General features: G+C 46.2%; 1 protein-coding gene and 1 long non-coding RNA gene across 3 annotated transcripts in view; one reads left to right on the top strand and one right to left on the bottom strand.

Moving 5' to 3' along the window:
- The window catches only part of LY86 (lymphocyte antigen 86), a 41,095-nt gene that overhangs the window by 12,394 nt on the left and 7,044 nt on the right, over positions 1-21,657 (top strand). For both annotated transcript variants that reach the window (XM_060403793.1, XM_012101335.5), the window contains exons 2-3: positions 13,703-13,789; positions 14,992-15,120. In XM_060403793.1, the coding sequence (XP_060259776.1) occupies positions 13,703-13,789; positions 14,992-15,120 (216 nt within the window). The remainder of the gene's footprint in view (positions 1-13,702; positions 13,790-14,991; positions 15,121-21,657) is intronic.
- Positions 10,430-21,614, bottom strand: LOC132658320 (uncharacterized). Its single transcript, XR_009597762.1, has 2 exons — positions 16,398-21,614; positions 10,430-15,757 (listed from the first exon to the last, which is right to left on the bottom strand). It is a non-coding gene; the product is annotated as an uncharacterized LOC132658320 (long non-coding RNA).

The following is a 21,657-nucleotide window of genomic DNA, read 5'->3' as shown; positions in this document are numbered from 1 at the left end:
CGCAGAGCGGAAAGAGGGCGCCGAGGTTGTGTCTGGCTCAGGCCCTGTGTCGGTCTCCACGAGCCAGAACACGGCTTCAGCAGCTGTGTGTGCGTCTGGTAACCACAGCCTGTGCTGTGCAAAGTGGGAATTGATCCCATCGTGAAGCCAAGACCTGCCAAGAGTGATAGCCCCAATAAACAGTGATGAGAAAAAAAGAAAGTTTTCAGACTCTGTGTGGCCTCTGGAGGAAATAACTCTTCTTCGAGAACAAGGAGTTCCAGACCTGATATCAACACAGTTTTGAGGCTCAAGTGTATAGTCCCTTCATGATCCAGGAAATCCAAAATCTAGAAATCACATTAAAGTGGGCCTTACCTGGGAATACCTGAGACACGTTGGCAGAAGAACACGTCCGTTTGCTCCAGAGGAACACCTTCTCTCAATTTAACTTTCACGCGATTTCTGAAGCTTCGGCTTTCAATCCAAAATGTAAAACCACAAGGAAATAAACCACCATAAGGGAAAGGCAGCAGAAAAACAAAACGCAGAATTCTACCCCTGAATACATCAGATTTGGAAAATGTGAGATACAGACTGTAGAAGAGAGAACACGTGATTCGTTTAAAGAAGTGAAAGAGAATCTAAAACAAGAGAGAGGAAAAAACAAACGTCAAAAAAAATCTGAAAGATTTTAAAAAGAATCAAACAGAAGCCCTTGAAGTATTTAACTGTTGAAATAAAAAGCCTCATGGCTAGGTTAGAACACAGATTTAAAAATTGCTTGGAGAGCGGGATCTTCCCTGGTGGTCCCGTGGCTAAGATTCTGTGATGCCAGTGCAGGTCTGATCTCTGGTCAGGGAACTAGGTCCTGAAGGCCACAGCTATGAGTCACCTGCCGTAACTTAAAAAAAGAGAGAGAGAGAATCCTGCTTGTCGCAACAAAGATCCCGTGTGTTGCTAACTTAGAGAGAACTAATGAACTGGACAAAAGAGCTGGAGATATTATTCAAAATGCATCACAGAGAAATAAAGAGATAGAAGCTTTAGCTACAAAACAAAATAGAAAAATAGGAAAAAGGCAATTTCTGAAGAAAAATACTGGAATTTTCTAGAATTAATGAAAGACCTAGACCACCAAATTCACTGCACGCAGATTCCATGTGGGATTCATAAAAAGAATACCGCAAGTAGACCCACTGGAATAAAATCACAAGTTAACAAAGGAAAAAAAAATTATTGGTGTAAGGAGAAAGAAAAATCACATAGCAAGAAATTTTATTTAGAGTGATAGCAGATTTTAATATGGCAACATCAGTATACTCAGAAGAGAAAACAGCAATCAACCTTGACTTCTGTATTTAGGTAACTACCATGCCAAAACAAGAGGGAATTAAAGACTTTTTGGACAAACAAAATCTAGAGTTTGCCACTAAAAAACTCTCAGTAGTGAAACTTTCTAAGGGACACTTCAGAAAGAAGTAAAATGATCCCAGAAATGAGTTCTGAATTGCAAGATGGGCTGGGGCTAAAGAATTGATAAATTTAAATAAGCAATGAATGTAAGGATGATAAAAATATCTAATGTGAAATAAGAATGCATTTGTTTCCTATTGTTGCATAATAAATTACCCTAAAATTTAGCAGCTTAAAACAACAAACATTATCTCACAGTTTTTAATGGCTGATTTTATATATATATATATATATATATATATATATATATATATATAATCACAACTTGTTTATCCCTCCATCCACCAGTGGACATTTAAGATGTCTCCATGTCTGGACTATTGTAAGTGATGCTGCTATGAACAGGGTGGAACAGATCGCTTTTCCCAGTTAGCGTTTGTGTTTCCTTTGGATGTACTCCCAGAAGCAGAATTGCTAAATCATATGGTAGTTCTATTTTTAATTTTTTGAGGGTCTGCCAGTTTGCATTATGAAAATCAGCTCCCTGTTCTTTAAAGAAATGCACCTAAAATAGTGATCTACAGTGAGCATCCCATTGAATGGTGAAACGTTGGAAGCATTCTCTTTAAAACCAAGAACCGGGCAAATGAGAGTGCCCACCACCACCGCTTCTGTTCACCGTGGTGCTGAAGGCCGTCACCAGCACAGCAAATACAGCGTCTAAGGGTCTGAAGGGAGGATACCAAATAGTATTGCAGGCATGCCGCATGACAGCATAGAAACGTCTCGCCTAAAATGTATGGAATTAATGACAGTGAAGCAGCAGTTTATTTTGAAATCAATGTATTGCATTATTCCAAGAGGTAGCCAGTATGTGCAGCTGTGGTGAATTCACTTTCACGGCTGTAGAACATATCATTTGTGCACAGACCACAATTATATACGTTCTCCTTCCAATAGATATTTAGGTTGCTTCCAGGTTTTCACAGTTACAAACTATTGTGAGCATCTATTATTTATGTCTCCTTTTCTCAGAAAAAACTTTCTAGCCCAGGACTTTTCTTTCCGTTTTTCCGAGCCTTAAGGCTGGGCAAAGGTAGCAGCATTTCTCTGGTTTCGCCAGTTTTGTTGGGTAATGTTTCCATACAGTAACGGTTTTTAAATACTATGTTCTGAAAACACACGAGCAGATGGCAAGAAAAGGCTGAACGATATCCAAATGGTTCCAGCGATGGCGTGAAGGAGACGGGTAAGGTGTTGAGTCAGGCCTGCCTGAAGCTTTACTTTGATCAGCTCACGGGCGGCCCTGAACTTGTGTGCAGCCCAGTGGGAGTAAGAAGGCTGTGGTTACTCAGCAGGTGCACGGCTCTCATTTATCAGTCTGAAGTCAGCTTTCCCATCTTATTTTTCATTTCAGTTTGCCATCTTCCAACAGAATTCTTTTCATATTTTTAGCAAAAGTATTTTTAATCCTCTAAACAGGAGGAAAATATAATAGGATTGTGTTGGTCCAGGAAGCAGAGAAATGATTCCTCTTTTCAATTAAGAATTTATTTTGCTGGCAGAGGGTCCAAACCAAAGGCAGCTGGTTCTTCTCTCCTCTGGCATCTGGCAGTGAGTGCTTGCAGACCTGGGTCATTCATGCCGCAAGATCCTACTCCTGGGTGGTCCATGCCCTGCAGACGAGAAACTTCTCCCTCTTTCCCATCAGGGAGAGCTCTAGTGCAGAGCTGGAATGTCCAGCAGACTCCTTCTGGCTTCATCGCATAAAGTGAGAGATGCAGCGGGGGAAAGTGGTTTATAGTTCTAAGAATGAGGAATTTTGTTTCCCTGATCAGTTCAAGACATCCTGGTAGAAACTCCTGTTAGGTAACCTCTCCACCTTGTCAGGAGAAGATTTTTGAGAGTCCTTTGGGCAGCAAGGAGGTCAAATCAATCAATCCTAAGGGAAATCAACCCTGAATGATTGGAAGGACTGATGCTGAAGTTGAAGCTCCAATACTTTGGCCTCCTCATGTGAAGAACTGACTCTTTAGAAAAGACCCTGATGCTGGGAAAGACTGCAGGCAGGAGAAGGGGATGGCAGAGGATGAGATGTTTAGACAGCATCACTGACTCAATGGGCATGAATCTGAGCAAACTCAGGGAGATAGTGAGGGACAGGGAAGCCTGGTGTGCAGCAGCCCATGGGGTCGCTGAGAGCAGGACACGACTGAGCGACTGAACAACATCAGACACCTCCTCAGGGAAGCTCCACGGTCTCTTTAGGAAGAGTCAGCTGCATGTCCCGGAGACGCTGGAGATACTGTGTCTCTAATTCTCAGATAAAGGATGAGCCTGTGGTCCCCCTTGAACACTTCCTTCCTCACTCCAGGGCCGTTGTGGGACACTCATGCTCATTCTAAATCAGGGTGGCCGGGCTCAGAAACAGTGTCACTCTCCGTCCCCTTTGCTGAATGCTAACCGTGAAGAGGAAGGTCTTTACACGAGTTATGTACTGAACGTGTCTCCTCAGAATTCATATGCTGAGGCTCTAGACCCCGATGTGATGGGGGTGTGTGTGTTCTCAGTCGTGTCTGCCTCTCTGCAACCCCATGGACTGTAGCCTGCCAGGCTCGTCTGTCCGTGGGATTCTCCCAGGCAAGAATACTGGAGTGGGCTGCCATTTCTTCCTCCAGAGGATCTTCCCCACCCATGTCTTCCGCACTGGCAGGTGGATTCTTTATCACTGTGCGACTGAGGGAGCCCGTAAGGTGATGGTATTTGGCGGTAACTCGGGTTAGATGAGGTCAGGAGAGTGGGGACCCATGATGGGATTAGTGTCCTTCTAAGAGGAAGAGAGCAGAGTGGATGCTCTCTCTGCCTCTGCTGGGTGAGGACACACGGAGAAGTCTGCAAACCCGGAAGAGGGCTCCCACCAGGCACCAAATCGGCTGGCGTCCTGACCTTGGACTCCCAGCCCCCAGAACTTTGAGAAATAAGCATTTGTTTGCCATTTCAGCCACCCAGCCTGTGGGATTTTGTTATGACAGCCCATCAGACTGAGACAGACCATCAGCTCCGTCAGCAGTCTTGCTTCTCAGGGAAAGTGTAAATTGATGTTTCGTCGTGTGGCTCGGCTCGGGGATTGGAGGCAGCAGTGGACAATTTCTTAGCAAGTGGGGGAGAGCAGTACTCGAGGGAGAAGAAATATTTAATAAATTGATCTCATACTAGAAGCACAGGAGAAATGAGTCTTAAGAATTCTGCCGGCCTCCGTGTGATAGAGTGTGGCCAAAGCCGCCTTAGGGGGTCTTGAAGACAGCGATGGGAAGGAGACAGGGGAGGCTGAGCAAGGAAACCCCCATCGCGGCCGGCCACCCAAGCCACCCTCCCCGACACCCGTTAACAGCAATGAGCCACTGCTGCACTCCCAACTCACTCAGGATTCGACCTTCCTGGGAACAGTCACCTCATGTCAGGGAGGGAGTTTTGCCTGAACCTGGAAGGCTGAGTGGGCATAGAAGTTGTCGACCCCATATTGACCACAAGCCCCTCTCCTGATTTCTCTCAGGGAACAAGCTTCTCCCAGGAGAACCTGCCTACCATGCTGGAGGGAATGTAAAAGGCACAGCCACTCTGGAAAACAGGCTGTTTCTTGTAAAACTGGACGTATGCTTTCCATAGAACCCAGGAACCTCAGTCCTGGGTATGTATCCCAGAGAAATGCAGACTATGTTCACACAAAAACCTGTGTGTGAGAGATCATGACAGCTTTCTTCGTAATGGCCCCAAACTGGACAGATGTCCTTCCACATGAAGGACAGGTACATAGCTAGGCTGTGAAATATCCACACTGCAGAAAAAACAGCTCCTGAGATACACAGCCATCTGAATGGGTCTCCAGGGCCACTTGGAGAAAGAAAAAATCCCACCTTAAAAGGCTGCATATGTGCTGATCATTTTATAATGTCTAAAAATATTGAATCACTATGATGTATGCAGAAAACTAATATAATACAATATTGTAAGTCCACTATACTCGATTGAAAATAAATGTGAACATATTTTTATATCTTAATATATATATGACAAGAACACTTACATATTGTATGGTTCCACATATGTAACTTTCTCAAGATGACAGAATTATGTTGCTGAAGCAGTGATTTGTGGTTGCTGGGGTGGGAAAGGGGAGCTGGGGTCAGGAGTGATTGTCAAGGTGCAGAACGAGGAAGGTTCTTCATGTCTGTGTCTTGACTGTAGTGGTGGAAGTTGAAGCTATGAATAGCAACCCCACCACTAAGACTGACTTTAACTTGCGAAGGGATCAGGCCAGGTAACGTGGGGTGAGTGTATGGCAGACACGGCTTGCACACAAAAGATCGTGTGACTCTATGTTGACTATAAAATAAGAGATTCAGAGTACACGTGTATCTTTTATTGAGTTTATGTTTTGGCCATGTAATGTCATAACTAGGTGATGGAAGCATTATACTCCAGGTGAAAGCGGAAGCCTTTTCGGGTTCACCTGTGTGTCCCCAAGGCCGTGTATCAGGTCCTCAGTAAAATGAACGCGGAGTTGAGCTGCATTCCCCATCCCTCAGCCACTAATGTGCACTGTCCGTGGTGAGACAAGTTCACGTTTGCTTGTACTCTCATGGTGAGATTTTATGTGGCACCGTGATACCCCCAGCTCTTCCCAGGTGGCACTAATCGTAAAGAATCCGCCTGCCAATGTAGGAGACACAAGAGATGCAGGTTCGGTCCCTGAAGTGGGAGGATCCCCTGGAGGAGGAAATGGCAACCCACTTCAGTATTCTTACCTGGGAAATCTCATGGACAGAGGAGCCTGGTGGGCCCCAGTCCATTGGGCCACAGAGTTGGACACGATTGAGTAGCTGAGCTCAATGTATGTGATACCCCCACGGTAACACGCAATAAAACTGCGTTTAGCGTTTGTCGTCCACCTGCTCTTGGGATGCAAAAGATCAATCATAAGAGCTTCAAATGGGTCGTTACTTCCCTTGAGACATTTGGCAAGGTGTTTTCAATGAAAGTTCATCTTCATTGCTTTTTAATCTCTTTTTGGCCTCAAGTGTTTATAACATAAAAAACCACCTCCTCCTAAGCTCTTGGAAGTCAGGCTCCGGTTATCCCTGGGGAATGGAATTCAGAGGCCAAAAGAGAGTACAGATTCACACCCTTTATCTGTCAGTAATGAGTTCCAAAGAATCCCGTTTCTTTTGCAGTTAGAAGTAAACAAGATAAAGGATATGGAATTTTGAACTTGGCAGCCAAAACCTACCTTCACACTCAAAAATGCGTTCGCCCAGCTTCCAGGTGGGCTGCGGGACGGAGGCGTCCTTGCCCTCAGTGTTACAAGCGGCAGCCGCTCCGCTTGTAACTGTGACGGTGTTCATTGCGTTTCGTTGTGTCTGCAATTAGGAACCATGTTTAAGCATTTTTGAACACCCAGTCTATGTATCCAGGCTTCCCTGGTGGCTCAGATGGTTAAGAGTCTTCCTGCAACGTGGAAGACCCGGGTTCAGTCCCTGGATCAAGAAGATCTCCTGGAGAAGGGAATGGCTACCCACTCTAGTATTCTTGCCTAGAGGATTATATGGACAGAGGATCCTGGCAGGCTACGCAGACCATGGGGTCATGAAGAGTCGGACATGGCTGAGTGACTAACTTTCACACTTTTACTTTTCTACATAACCATGCTGAAGAAACGAAAATCCAGATCACATAGCCGTCTTTGGCTGTGTGAGTCAATTCCCAGTGAAATGCTGACCAAGGAGACTGGAACGGGGGCAGAACTGCTATTATTTGAAATACAATGGCCCATTGGGGAGCTCTGCCACGCTATTCCACAGTAATAAGATTTGACAGGTGGGGGAAAAGGAGAGACCAGGAAATAACAGAACAACTAGCTAGGATGCATTTACCACCTCGTAAGTCATTTCTTTCTCTTCAAAGGCAGGAAAAGAGGATGGGGCAAGGGGGAAAGGAGCACACCGCAGCACGTCAAGGACAGAAAAGAGGAAATTAATTTTGTGTTGCCATGGTAACGGATTTCCAGCCACGGCATCTCACGGAAGCCTTCCCGTCATCTTTTTTTTTTTTTCCTTTTCCAAGGATCCACAATGACCCTTGAATGTTATCATAGGAATCACACAAGAAAATTAAAACACCCCATCAAAACACAGCCATATAAGAAGGCAGACTTTCAGATCCACGCACAACCAGGCCTGTATGGCGAACAGAGCACAAGCTTGCAAAACTAGTGACCACCCAGCCTAAAGGAAGAAGTCAGACGCAAGATCTGTTTATTTCGTTTTATTTGCAGAAGAATTCTGAAAGGCAGCAGAGGTCCGTCTGCTAATATTTGGCCTGAGACTAGATTTTCATCCACGCTCAGAAACTCCATCCTAAGCGCCAAAGCAAATACCTCTGTTATGATGATAATAAAGTTAATATGTGCTAACACCTTTCCGAAGAGTCTTCCAAGTGCAGGGGAAATTAGTCACTGGCTTCAAAACTCAGGCTTCCCAAGTGACTGCTGGCACCCACCAGAGCTGACATGAGAGTCCAGCTTCCCTCCTGCTCTCATTCAACGGCTTGACCTTGCCCCTTTTCCGTTTATTTATCCAACCAGCTGAGATACGTGGTTTGTGGACTTGTCCACTGTGATCAAACCAGTCCATCCTAAAGGAAATCAACCCTGAATATTCACTGGAAGGACAGATGCTAAAGCCGAAGCTCCGATATTTTGGCCACCTGATGCGAAGAGCCGACTCTTTGGAAAAGACCCTGATGCTGGGGAACATTGAAGGCAAAAGGAGAAGGGGACCACAGAGGTTTAGATGGTTGGGTGGCATCACCAACTCAATGGACATGAGTTTGAGCAAACTCTGGGAGATGGTGAAAGATAGGGAAGCCTGGTGTGCTGCAGGCGACTGGGTCACAAAGAGTCAGGCATGACTTAGCGACTGAACCACAGCCAACAGGCAGAGCTATGGAATTTGGAGAATGGGACCAGCAGCATGAGGCTTGTCCCCTCCTGTGCCCCTCAAACCGCCCAACCAGCAGCGCAGAGGCTTCAGGGAGCAGAGTGACTGCCGTGGACTCGAGCACTTGGGGACACGCGTGTGCCTGAGACATATCAGCGGGGAGCCCAGCCCGGTGCACCCATCGGGCCCCATCAGGCCCCACCGACCTCAGAGAGGAATCGCACTTCCCGAGGCTGTGCCACTGGGTTTTGTTTTCTTGCCCTGGTTCCAGCTGAGAGCCCAACGCAGGCCAGAAACGCCCCAGGCCAGCCCATCCTCTCCCGGATGACCGCCTGAGTCCAGCCCCTCCCGGGAGAACACAGGCCATCAACAGACCTTAAGGCCCCAGAATGGCTCTGGAGCTGAGCTGTGTAAAGCCCCTGCACACGCTAAGCCGCACCTGTCTTCCTAAGTCTCTTCCACTCCAACGAAGGAGCACGAACCAGTTCCGGGATGCGTGTGACCAGCACTGCCCTTATCGAGAAGGCAGATGCTCCTGGCTGCTTCCCTCACCCTTCTCCCTGGGGATTTGGTGTCCGCTGCTTGGAGGAGGCTGCCTTCCAGGCACACCTGTCCCCCGGGCTTGGGGGCACGGGGCAGCTTGGGGGGCGTTACAGTCACCCACGGTAACTGCTGCCCTCTCTCGGGCGGGCGCCGTACAGGAGGACCGAGCAGACAGAACAGAGGGGGAGCTTAGAGGCTAAGGAAGAAACAAATTCGATAGGAGATCGTATGTCTCACCCTGAAGCTTCTTGTCTTTTCTCGGCTCTTTCGCTGCTGTACAGTGAAGTGTCAGGAAGAAATAGTTATCTCTGCCCTTGAAGCCCAGGAACACCTCTCATCAACTCCCCAGTTTTATTCTTTCAGAAGATCCAAATTCAGATAATCCCATTTTTATGTGGTCAAAATTACCCAGGGCAAGTGTCCGAGGATAAACCCCCCACCCTGGTCTCCAGTCAACTCTCACACCATATTAAGGAGACCTGCTTTAAAAATGCAGCCCACTTTCTTCATTTTGGTATCTGATTCTGTAGACGTTTGTCTGGCAACTGAGAAAGCAACTCTTCAAAGCAGTGGGTCCTCACCAGGTGAGTTCATTCCCAAGAGGATATTTAGTAAAATCCGTAACCTTTTTTTGTTGAACTTGGGGCTGGGATGCTACTGGGGTCTAGTAGGTTAGAGGTATAGCTAATATCCTACAGAGCACAGGAAAAAACAAAAAAAAAAAAAGAAGGATTTCCCTCAAAAAGGATTTCTGACCCAAAACGTCCATAGTGACAAAGTTGAGAAATCTGGCTTTCAAGTTCTCAATAAGTTTACTGTATATAATAAGTTTACTGTTTGTTGTATATTCATTCAACAAACTACTACTTGGAACCTAGTATAATCTTTTTCTTATGAATGTCTTTGTTTTCTTATTTAATTTATTTTGTTTTTTGGCCATGCCAAGTGGCGTGTGGGATATTAGTTCCCTGACCAGGAACTGAACCTGTGCACCCAGCAGTGGAAGCAAGAAGCTTTAGCCCCTGGACACCAGGGGAGTCCCACATAGTATATTCTTAGCACGTGATGCTGGGCTCTGAGGCTGAGCAGCTTGCCTTGAAGCATCTAGTAGAGGAAAGGCAGAGGTTTACAAGAAAATAAAAAATATTTTTTACAGAGCATGCTAAGTGCCCGAGTGAAAATATCAGTCAATAGAGGAAAGGCCATAAGTGTGTGAGGGTGGGCTTGGGGGACAGGGGAACAGATGTTATTTTCCCTGAGCCAACTGCAAACTGCATGCTCACTCTAAAGTATAAAATTCATTCTCAAAAAAAAAATTAAATAAAATTCACTCTCAAATATAAAATTGAAATAACTGCTAGGAAAGATCACCAAAGCCCTAAGCACTTTTTAACCAGTCTATCTTTCTGTTTTATAGTCACATCCTCAGAGAGAAGCAACCCACTGCTTTCTTTGTGACTTTGTTCCTTATTAAAATGATTTTCTTCACAATAGTATTTTTCCAGGACCAGGGAGATGTTTTATTTCCTTCTTCTGGCCTCACTTTATTCTCTCCAGCTATGCCTTTAAAATATTGATCAACACAGTGTGATTCTGTGCCTGATAATTAGCTAATCGACACATGCTTATCCCCTTTTATCTTTCCTCAAATCGCAACTTAAATTTGTTCACAATCTTGAGGACGCACTTTTCTAAGCCTCTGTTGGTCTGCCTCTTTTCTAATACCGAGGGCCAAATATGTAGCAGGAAAAACTGTCTCTTAAGCCCTGCTCCCATATTCCAAACTGAAATAAATGCCAGGAGGGCACAAACATGCTGATGAACAAGTAAAATGGGCATCAGAGAAAATGGCTTATCCCTCCAGGAAATTAGTGACCAGATCATAGGAGTTTCATCAAATAAAAGTGCAGCTAGATTAGATTTGCAGGGCTGAATAGCCTAGTGATCATTTCCACCGCATATACCACAGACAATTATGCGTCTTCCAGGTCAGCAGTGTGGATGATTAAACTGTCTGGAATGCTCCCACCAACAAATGTGAGCTCATAGCTAAGATGAAATTGAAACCAGTTATGAAATAGAACTGCCAGATGCCACAGGCCCGCACACAGAGTATCCCAGGCATCGCACTAATCAGGTCATTAACATCCACCTTCGAGGCTCTGCTTTTGTGCATGCCTCTATGCAGTAGTGGGTGGCAACTTTTTATTTGTTTGTTTTTAAGTCTGAGTTTGAATCCTGACTCTGCCATTTTCTAGGTCTTAAACCTGGATAAGTCAACACCGCCTCTCTGAGTCTTAATTTTCCCATCTGTGAAATGAGGATGACCAGGCCTGTCTCTCAAGATTGTCATTCATTCCATCAGTCCAGGTCCAGTCAGAAATTCAGAAATCCCATCAGTTATTTCAACAGAAAATTGAGTACAGGCTATTGGTTAAGCAGTTGTTCAGTTTAGTTCAGTTGTTCAGTCATGTCTGACTCTTTGCGACCCCATAGACTGCTGCCCACCAGGCCTCCCGTCCATCACCAAATCCCAAAGTCTACTCAAACTCATGTCCATTGAGTCAGTGATGGCATCCAACCATCTCATCCTCTGTTGCCCTCTTCTTCTCCTGCCCTCAATCTTTCCCAGCATCAAGGTCTTTTCAGATGAGTTAGCTCTTCGCATCAGGTGGCCAAATTATTGGAGTTTCAGCTTCAGCATCAGTCCTTCCAATGAATATTCAGGACTGATCTCCTTTAGGATGGACTGGTTGGATCTCCTTGCAGTCCAAGGGACTTTCAGGCAACTTCTCCAACATCACAGTTCAAAGGCATCAGTTCTTCGGCGCTCAGCTTTCTTTATAGTCCAGCTCTCATAAGCAGTTGTTAGAGAACCAGAAAAGCAAAAAAAAAAAAACCACCAATGAGGAAGAAGCTACCCTCCAAGGGCCGTGAGCAGAGGACAGAGGTGAACGTTGTCAGAATGTAGAAGTTTGACAGCAGAGCCCTTGAAGGGCTGAGATGCAGGCAGCCTAGGAAGAGGTGCCACCCTCTGAGTTACCATGGCCACAGAAGCTCTGGGGCCGGCAGAGCTGAGCCTCCGCTGGTTCTAGGAAGGTACAAAAGAGAGCTGGACTCTGGAACCAGCTGCCGCAGCCAGGCAATAGGCCTTCAGCTGGGGACACAGTCGAGCATCAGCAGGAGTGGAAGGAGAAGTCCTCCCGCTCAGCCTGCCTCTTTCTGGCGCATCTCTGGCAGGTGTCAAAGTAGAAATGTGAATGCAAAAAGCCCCCAGCTTCTCACAGCAGAGCCCTGGAGGCTAATTTGAAGCTGAGAGGAAATAGCTTAATACATAACCCATTCGTCCATGCATTGTGCGCATTTATGCAGCGCTTACTTCGTGTTTGACCTCAAGGCTCTGCGCTAGGCGCGGAGAATTAGGTGGAAACCCGGCGAAGTGCATGGCTCAGCGATTCTTGTAACGCAGACCCTCACTTAAAATCAGCTGTCTCCTCTGGGGCCCAGAAGGAAACATAAGGAAAAAGGAAATGGAAAACAAAACAACACAAAAGAAAGAAAACTCTGGCTCCTGCCCTTCGGGAGGTCTGCGTTTAGGTTAATTATCGTGAGGCAAGTCAAACGTCAAGGCACAAAGCCACACATGCTTGTACGCCTTAAACAGTACTTGAGACACAACAGTTTGAAGAGCTCAGAGAAGCAGAAGAATACATGGGGGACTGTCAGGAAAATCTGGAGCAGGGCGTGGCAACCCACTCCAGGATTCTTGCCCGGAGAACCCTACGCGCAGAAGAGCTGGGTGGGCTACGGTCCATGGGGTCGCAGAGTCAGACAAGGCTGAAGCGACTTAGCACGGCACAGGGAAACCTTCACCAGAAAAAAAGTGGGAATGAGCAACTTTAGTTTGTAGACAATGGCCTGAACCGGTAAGACCAGGAGACTTAGGAGAAAGGGCCTGGAGCTTGCTAGAAAACTTGCCACCAAGACCTCTGAGAATGGAGCATGGACTCTGATGTGGGAAACGGAACTTGGGGCCAGCAGAACATTTCTTGATTCTCTCTAACGAGCCACTGGGATGTTCGGAATGAGCAGAAATTATACGTAAAAAAATATTGTTTTTGTAGCTTTTCCATTTAACACAATACCTTTCAGATAGTGGAATATTTGGAAACAATTGCTGTGTTGAATGGGATGGGGTGGGATGGAGTGATAAAGGCAGGTCTCAACTTTGAAAAGCTGCACCTATTTTCTCTTGTTTGAAATATAGTACGACATGCTTTGTGAAGTATTTCAGGCAATCAATTTTAAGGACAAAAGTTCAGGAAATAAAAGCAAGCAATAATCAGAGTTTTAACAAGTAAAGATAAAACCCACCCAGGATTTTCCTGGTGGTTCGGTGGTTAAGATTCTGCACTTCCACTGCAGGGGCCTCGAGTTCGAGCCCTGGTTGGGGAACTAAGATCTCATGTGCTGAGTGGTGCAACCAAAAAGTTAGAAAAAAAAAGATGAAACCCATCCATCAGGACCCTGCACTCATTTCTCAGCCTGAGACCTGCCATCAGAGTGAACACGGCATCCAGTTTGCAGAGACGGGGAGGGGCGGTTGAAAGCATCATGGACTTCGGCGAGAAGAGTGCTGGGCAATGTGCTGCCAAGTCCATTTCAGTGACTCACGTGGAAAAAAGGCACAGGATGGGTGTGAGTCTTGAGCGTGCGCTTGCAAACCATGTGGTGTCCTCACATCTAACCCGTCGCTTTCTTCTTGGCAGATCCATTGCAAGATTTTGGCTTTTCTGTCGACCAGTGTTCCAGACAATTAAAACCAAATATCAACGTTAGATTTGGAATGGTTCTGAGTAAGTAAACATTATTGACATAATATAAAACATGGCACAACCTCTCTGTGGCCCAGACACCCAGTTATTCGTATTTACTGTAGTGGCTGAGCCGCTGCACCTCGTCATTCTCTGGAATTAACTATTTCCATTTCCATTTCTCTCTCTGGGTAATATCCAGATAGAGCAGAACTCTCATTTAAAGCTGTTCTTTTGTGAAAAGAGACCCTAGACACTCATTTGGATGCTATAAACACCTGGAATCAGTATATCCAACAACAACAACAAAAAAAAATATTTTGAACCTAAGTATCAATGTTTGATCAAAAGAAGGCTTTTTTGCTTAGTTGTCTCAGCCACAAACAAGTCTGGTACCAGCAGCACGGTTTATCTTTGCATTATTTCATTCCACAAATAACTCATCTAAGCTCCTAAACCCGGACACGGGCAAAGACGTGAGTTATCTTCTCCCTCCACCAAGTCACCGAGCCAGAATGCTTTCAGATTGCTTATTTTTATTTTTACGTGGCCATGTCATCACAGTTGATCATCACATTGCTATAGCTGCTAGGCTCTCTCCTTTCTCACAGCTTCCTCAAAACCAGAGCAGACGGATTTAATAAATTGAGCACGTGGACTCTTTCCAGAGAAATGGAGGGAACATTCCCGGATGCCGAGAACGCACAGGCATCTTGGCATTTCCAGGCCTTGCACAGGGTCTGGGCTCCAGGAATGCTGTAGGGAGAAAAAGAGGACTAGAAGGAAGGGAGTAAACAGGATCTAAACAGGGAGGAAAGGAAAAAAAGGCAGAGTCGGGAGCCGGCCATGCAGAGCGGCCAGAAGCTTCCTGTGTGATAATGGGCACCAGCGGCGGGGGTTACAGGCTGGACCGCAGCCCACCACTCTTGAGGGAGGCACCTGGGACCAAGTAGCTGAGAAGCTGTAGGAGCCAGGTGCCCGGGTTCCACAGCATCAGGGCACGGGTGCAGGTCAGCTAGCTGCTCCAGGCAGGTAAATTCTGTGAAAGGGCTGTCTTTCATCCACAGACTTGTCCTAGTCGCATTGCCCAAACGCTGTTTCACCAAAACAGAAAGCTGTTCGCCATACAGCGCAGACTTCTGGCGATGAAAGGTCCTTCAGCTCAGGCTTTTACGACTTCTGAACACTCTGATGCTCAGCGAAACCCACACTAATAGGGAAGCTGGTCTCCTCTTTGCCCCCAGGAGAGGACATCGAGCAGCTGTTTCTGGACGTCGCGCTCTTCAGTAAAGGACTGTCCATCCTGAACTTCTCCTACCCCATCTGTGAAGTGGATCTACCCAAGTTTTCTTTCTGTGGAAGAAGGAAAGGAGGTAGGTGTTGGGCCGGCTGACGGCCGGCTGGGGCCCAGAGAGAGGTGGACAGGAGCTTGCAGCCACCATCACGACGTCCAGACCAGCGTCTAGGGTCCCCCTCCCCTGCGGATAAGCTTAGCCTCATGGATCGTCACATGTTGTGTAAAAATGACCACACGGCCCATCGCACAGGACCTGCCTTACAGGGCGAGTGTGGACATCAAATGAAATGCGTTTATCGGGTGTTTGCAAAGAGAAAATTGTTGTTAGTGTTAGCAGTGGCACCTTGTGAAAAATAACCAGTACAGTAAGTAAGCTACATGAAAACATTAGATATGGACTTAATTTTAAAGGCATTGCAAAGCTTGGAAGTAAGATAAACATGACCCCGACACCTTTTGCAAGCTGATGAGTCCTTAATTCAAAGAAATAATTGCTCCCTGGTTCATCTTTTGTGTCAGTCCGATCTTACCTATGGCAAGTGTTTGTCCAAAGGGGGAATACATCATAATCAGATGAATTTCAATACACAGCAGAGAAGATCCCCTGAGAGCTGTTTTTCAGGTCTGACATGACATCGCCCAGGAGGCAGGTGTCATTCCTAACAGCAACTGGAATTGTAGGGCTTCTGCGACAAAGTTCACTGATCTCACACCTGCAAGTAAGACAAAGCGGGAAGCTTAGTGTGCGTTGGGGCTGGGCACCCCTCCCCCACCCTCCCTTTCGCAAACGTGGGCGTTTCCTGTCTGTCCTGGTTCACACTGAACACGTGAGCCTGGCCATTCCCCGAGATTATTGATTGCAAAGGCCTCTCAGTCTCACTGTCTCTAGCTGCTCACAGTCAGTCCTAACAGCTCTATCTAGGTCAGCAATTCACATTTCATCAGCCAGAGTTCTGCTGCCTCACTGTCTCCGTTTCTAAGTGCTGCTTTTTGTGGGTCTAAGAAAAGAAGGAAATTGCCTAGATTTGGAAAAAGTACCCCGAACACTTTCTGCAAAATGCCTTACACCTCACACAGCTGTAGTAGAAGCAAGACAAAACACCTTCCAGGCAGAGGCCACCTTGACGCGTCCCGCCGGTGATCCACGCCGAGGACCGGCCAGCCTCTGTCAGCAGCCCTGCAGCCCCACCTGGGGCCTCCCTTTGTGACTGTTCTGCATTCACGGCACACGTTAGTAACAAAAGCAGTCCCAGGGACTGAGCCACTGATTTCTGCTCTGAAAGAAGGGGAGCAAGTGGCTGTGTCTGAGGCCTTAGTTTTAAAATACATCTTCTCTGGGGTAGCATTCCCTACCTGTTTGCACATCCGTGGTTTCTGGGCCATTGTAGACCTCCGATAGTGGCCCTGTGGTGTAACGGTTAGCACTCTGGACTTTGAATCCAGCAATCTCAGTGGGACCTACTTATCTCTGGGCTTCCCGGGTGGCTCAGCAGTAAAGAATCCACCTGCCAGTGCAGGAGAGCAAGGAGATTCAGATTCGATCTCTGGGTCGGGAAGATGCCCCGGAGAAGGGCATGGCAACCCACTCCAGTCTTCTCACCTGGTAAACCTCATGGACAGAGGAGCCTGGCGGGCTACTGTCCATGGAGTCGCAAAGAGTTGGACCCGACTGAGCAACTAAACAACATCAAGACTTCCTGCGTCTCGAAGCTGCTTCGCTTTTTCGGGCTTTCGTCCTGCGGGTCCCTGGGCCTTTGCTCTGAGTCTCCTCCCACACAGGGTGGGAAGCCAGGCTCACACAGAGCCAGACCTTTGCCATCCCTTATGGCTATGTGACTTCAGGCAGAATTACTCAGTGTGTCTGAGCCTCAGTTTCCACATAGAGACCTCATGGGATTCTTAGTAAGGATAAATTGGACAATTATACAAAGTCCTTAGGACAGAGTCTGGCACACAGGACTCAGTAAGTGATAAATGGCAGCAACTGCCCGCAGGTGATGAGGGATTTCTCAAGCAAGGGCTCTGAGCCCCTGAAGTCATCAATCTCAGAGTGGAAGTCTGCATTTTAACAAGGCCTGGAGAGGCGGCAGAGCCTCGGGGGCTTAGAAGTTTAAGACCTTTTTTCCTTGGAGGTAGCAGGAACCTGACTCAGGTCCAGGTTGTATATCCTCTGCTGGCTGAGAGAGCAAAGCCCCCACAGCCCCCTTCCACCTCTGGGGAGAGACCCCCGCCTGCAGTTCTCATGAAACTGGAATTTGGAAGCACCAGCAGCTCAGCCTTCAGCCTTTCTTCTCGTCATGTTTGGTTCTTTGCATACTTCAAGCAGCTGCGGGTTTCCTGCTTGCAGTGACTGGGCAGCTGCCGCTGCTGCAAATTCATGAAGAATCAACAAAAAACAGTGGTTTATTACTGCATTGGCAGGAAACATCCTCCCTTGAACTGCAAAAAAATAAAATAAAATAGAAACAATGATCACCTTAGACTTTTTTTTTTTTTTACAAAGAGAAGGAAAGGAAGGAAGAAAGAAAAGACAGAAAGAAGGGAAGGAAGGAAGGAAGAAAAGAAGAAAGAGAAAGACATATTGCCTGTTAAGGAATTCTGTAGCCCTGGGAGCTTCCCTCCATCCTCAGAATTAAGCCTCTTGTAAATGAGCCAAGAATGTGTTGAACTTGTCCTTTGAAATCCATCAGTTCTTTTTGTTGAGCCCAAAATATTGAGATTAATAATGACATAGGACCTAGGTCCGGATAGTCAAAGCTATGGTTTATCTAGTAGTTATGCACTGAGAGTTGGACCATAAAGAATCTGAGCATCAAAGAATTGATGTTTTCAAATTGGGGTGCTAGAGAAGAGTCTTGAGAGTCCCTTGAACTACAAGGAGATCAAACCAGTCCATCCTAAAGGAGATCAGTCCTGAATATTCATTGGAAGGACCGATGCTGAAGCTGAAGCTCCAATACTTTGGCCACCTGATGCGAAGAACTGACTTCTTGGAAAAGACCCTGATGCTGGGAAAGACTGAAGGCAGGAGGAAAAGGGGATGACAGAGGATGTGATGGTTGGATAGCATCACCGACTCATCGAACATGAACTTGAGTAAACTCTGGGAGACAGTGAAGGATAGGGAAGCCTGGCGTACTGCAGTCCATGGGTTGGCAGAGAGTCGGACATGACTTAGCAACTGAACAGCAACAAAGGGCCAAAGTGTTTTTAATTCTCTAAGGTAATACGGGATCCTTTACAAATTCTCAGCCTGTTGTGGAGTTTCATTAACTCTAATTGAAGTGAAGTCAGTCAGTCATGTCTGACTCTTTGCGACCCCATGGACTGTAGCCTACAAGGCTCCTCTATCCACGGAATTCTCCAGGCAAGAGTACTGGAGGGGGTTGCCATCTCCTTCTCCAAGGGATCCTCCCGACCCAGGGATCGAACCCGGGTCTACTGCATCACAGGCAGATGCTTTCCCGTCTGAGCCGCCAGGGAAGCCAGTACTCACAATTCTGTGTAATCATCATGTAGGAAGCTGTTTGAGACGGTGGACTGGCAGCTCTCCTGGGGACCCCGTGGGTTGCTGGTGTTTGCATTTTAGCAGACGTCCTGAGAGCTCTGATGTGCAGGAACACCTGAGACCCCCAGTCTGAGGAAGACCACCCTCTGTGCCGTCTGTTTCCTGACTTTTGGTCACACTGCCCTTCCCTGCAGCTGCCCCAGGTCTCTGAGGATCAGCTCAGTTTCTTCCTTTCTTCCCATCACCATTTTCTTCGCTTCTCCTTCTGGCAATGCAATCAGCCCACCGATTCACAAGCTGTATTTTGAGAGTTATATTAAGTGTTTATCCACAGAAATCCAAAAATAGGTTGGTAAGGGAAAAAAAAAATTAAATCCTCCTTCCCTTCTTGCTGCCAGAAGTTATGCTCTTACAGAGAAAACCTGGGCGGCAAAGGCAGAAAGCTCTTGTAGGAGGAAGGAAGTTGGAGGAAATCATTTCACCTCCTGGGCCATCCATGGCTCCATCGGTGGCCCTGTCCAGTCCAGGAGCCACTGGTCACGTGTGGCCCCTGATGATCAGAAACGGGGCCCATCCAGGTGAGGTGGGCTCGGAGTGCAGAGTTTGCACCAAATTTTGAAGACTTTGTACAAAACATAGGTTGAAAAAAAATTTTTTTAATCTCATTGATGCTTTCTACATTGATAATCTCTTGAAATTATAGTCTTTTTTTAAAATTTTGTTGAAAAAATCTTTCAAGCAGAGATGATTCACCAAACTTCAAGATACAATTATTATTGGCATATTTTAATTCACGCATGTTTCACTTTCAATATGATCATAAAAGATGCCATTTTTGAAAAGGATTTTGAAAGCCTTGATCAGTTTTTTCAAGTTTAACTTAACTTTGATATGCATGTCATTGTCTTATAGGCATCATCGGGGTTTTTTCCCCCTTTAATTGTTAGCTGGTCTCATTCTCCCAGATAAATATTCATTGTCAATGGCTTTAAGTTCTTTAACACTTTTTTTGCCTTTAGAGACCTAGATTTTTTAAAAAATTAAATTCAAAATTTGTATTTTGTATGCAATGTATTAAGTATATTTTCTATTGCCAAAAAAAAAAAAAATGTTTGTGCTGAAGTCTAGCTGCTTTACAATCTTGTGTTAGTCTCTGCCACACAGCAAAGTGGACCAGCTACGCACGCATACATGTCCCCTCTTTTTCGGATTTTCTTCCCATTTAAGCCACCACAGAATGCTGAGTAGAGTTCCCTGTGCTCCGCAGTAGGTTCTCATTCATTATCTGTTTTAGACATAATGTCCATAGGCACATATGTCAGCGCCAATCTCTCAGTTCATCATTCCACCCTCTTTTCCCTCCTTGGTGTCCGTTCGTTTGTTCTCTACGTCTGTGTCTTTATTTCTGCTTTGCAAATAGGCTCATTGAAATTATAATAATTTCAATATCGGGGTTAATATGCATGTATTATTAAATTAATTTCACTTGTTTCTTTTTCCTTTTTAAAAATAATGCAAATTACAAATGTGGCTCATATTATATTTCCGGTAGATAGTGCTGACCTAAAACCGCAATGTCCAATACGATAGCCACTCGTCACGGGGGGGGCTATTGAAATCACTTATATTTAAATTAAATTAAACACTTAGCCACACTAGCCACCTTTCAAGTTCTCAATGGCCACGTGTGGGTGGCGGCTGCTTTATCTCATGATGCCAATGCAGGGTAGTCATGCTTTTGTGGAATGTTGTGCTAAGCATCCCTGACCTGGTAGGCTCTGTATCACTCTGCATTTTTCTTAACCACCTGTCCTGAGTTGAGTTGGAATTTGTGTTGGAAATTTCACTGTCTAGCCCAGGTGCTTTCTCTTTTGTTGAATACCTAGAGTATGCGGGTGTCGTGGTTCCAAAGAGGTCTTTGCTGGAGCCCAAGAATCCGCCTGCAATGCAGGAGGCCTGGGTTCAACCCCTGGATAGGGAAGATCCCCTGGAGAAAGGAAGGGCTACCCACTCCAGTATTCTGGCCTGGAGAATTCCAAGGACTGTATAGTCCATGGAGTTGCAAAGAGTCAGACACAACTGAGCTACTTTCACTTCACTTCACTTCAAATATATGTAAGCCACCACTCTTGGCCTTTCTCAGGCCGACCACCCAGTCTCCTCTCTGAACCTGAGATCAGTGTATCAGTGCCCTACTGCTGCTGTGACCCTAGCTTGCCACGCAAAGGTGTTCTCTTACAATTCTGAACACCAGAAGCCTGAAACCAGAGTCAGGAGGGCTGTGTTCCTTCGGGAGAATTTCAAGGATGGATAAAGGTCCATTTCCTTGAGGTTTTTAGTTTCTGGAGGCTGCTGGCTTTCCTTGACTTATAGCCACAACCCTCCTCTCTGATTCCATCCTCACATCCCCTTCTTCTTCTGCTCTTCTCCAGCTTATGAGGACCCTTGTAGTTACACTGGACTCACCCAGACAATCCAAGATAATCTCCCCATCTCAAAATCCTTCATATGATATCTCAAAATCCTAATTTTGCATCTGCAAAATCCCCTTTGCTTTGTAAAGTATCTACGGGCTCTAAAAATCAGGACATGGACATCTTGTAGGGGGAGGGGTGGGCATTAGTAGCCTGTACAGCCTCCAAACGGAGAACCAGCACAGCTTGTCTGACCTGTGCATACTATGACCTCGTGAAGAGGCCATGTTATTGCGCATCATCAGAAGAAAACTCAAACTCTGTATGTTTCCAATGAAAAGGCCCTCCAAGAAGTTCTGACAACTTCGCCAGTGATACAGCTACTCGTGTAGCTGGGGTGAGATGTGGGTTTCTCTGTTCAGTTCAGTTCAGTCACTCAGTCGTGTCCGACTCTTTGCGACCCCATGAATCGCAGCATGCCAGGCCTCCCTGTCCATCACCAGCTCCTGGAGTTCACTCAGACTCACATCCATCGAGTCGGTAATGCCATCCAGCCATCTCATCCTCTGTTGTCCCCTTTTCCTCCTGCTCCCAATCCCTCCCAGCATCAGAGTCTTTTCCAGTGAGTCAACTCTTCGCATCAGGTGGGCAAAGTATTGGAGTTTCAGATTTAGCATCAGTCCTTCCAAAG

This window comes from Ovis aries, chromosome 20, assembly GCF_016772045.2.
Source record: "Ovis aries strain OAR_USU_Benz2616 breed Rambouillet chromosome 20, ARS-UI_Ramb_v3.0, whole genome shotgun sequence".
Taxonomy (NCBI): domain Eukaryota; kingdom Metazoa; phylum Chordata; class Mammalia; order Artiodactyla; family Bovidae; genus Ovis; species Ovis aries.
Note: the sequence above shows the minus strand (reverse complement) of the source record. Positions and strands in the feature narration are given on the sequence as shown.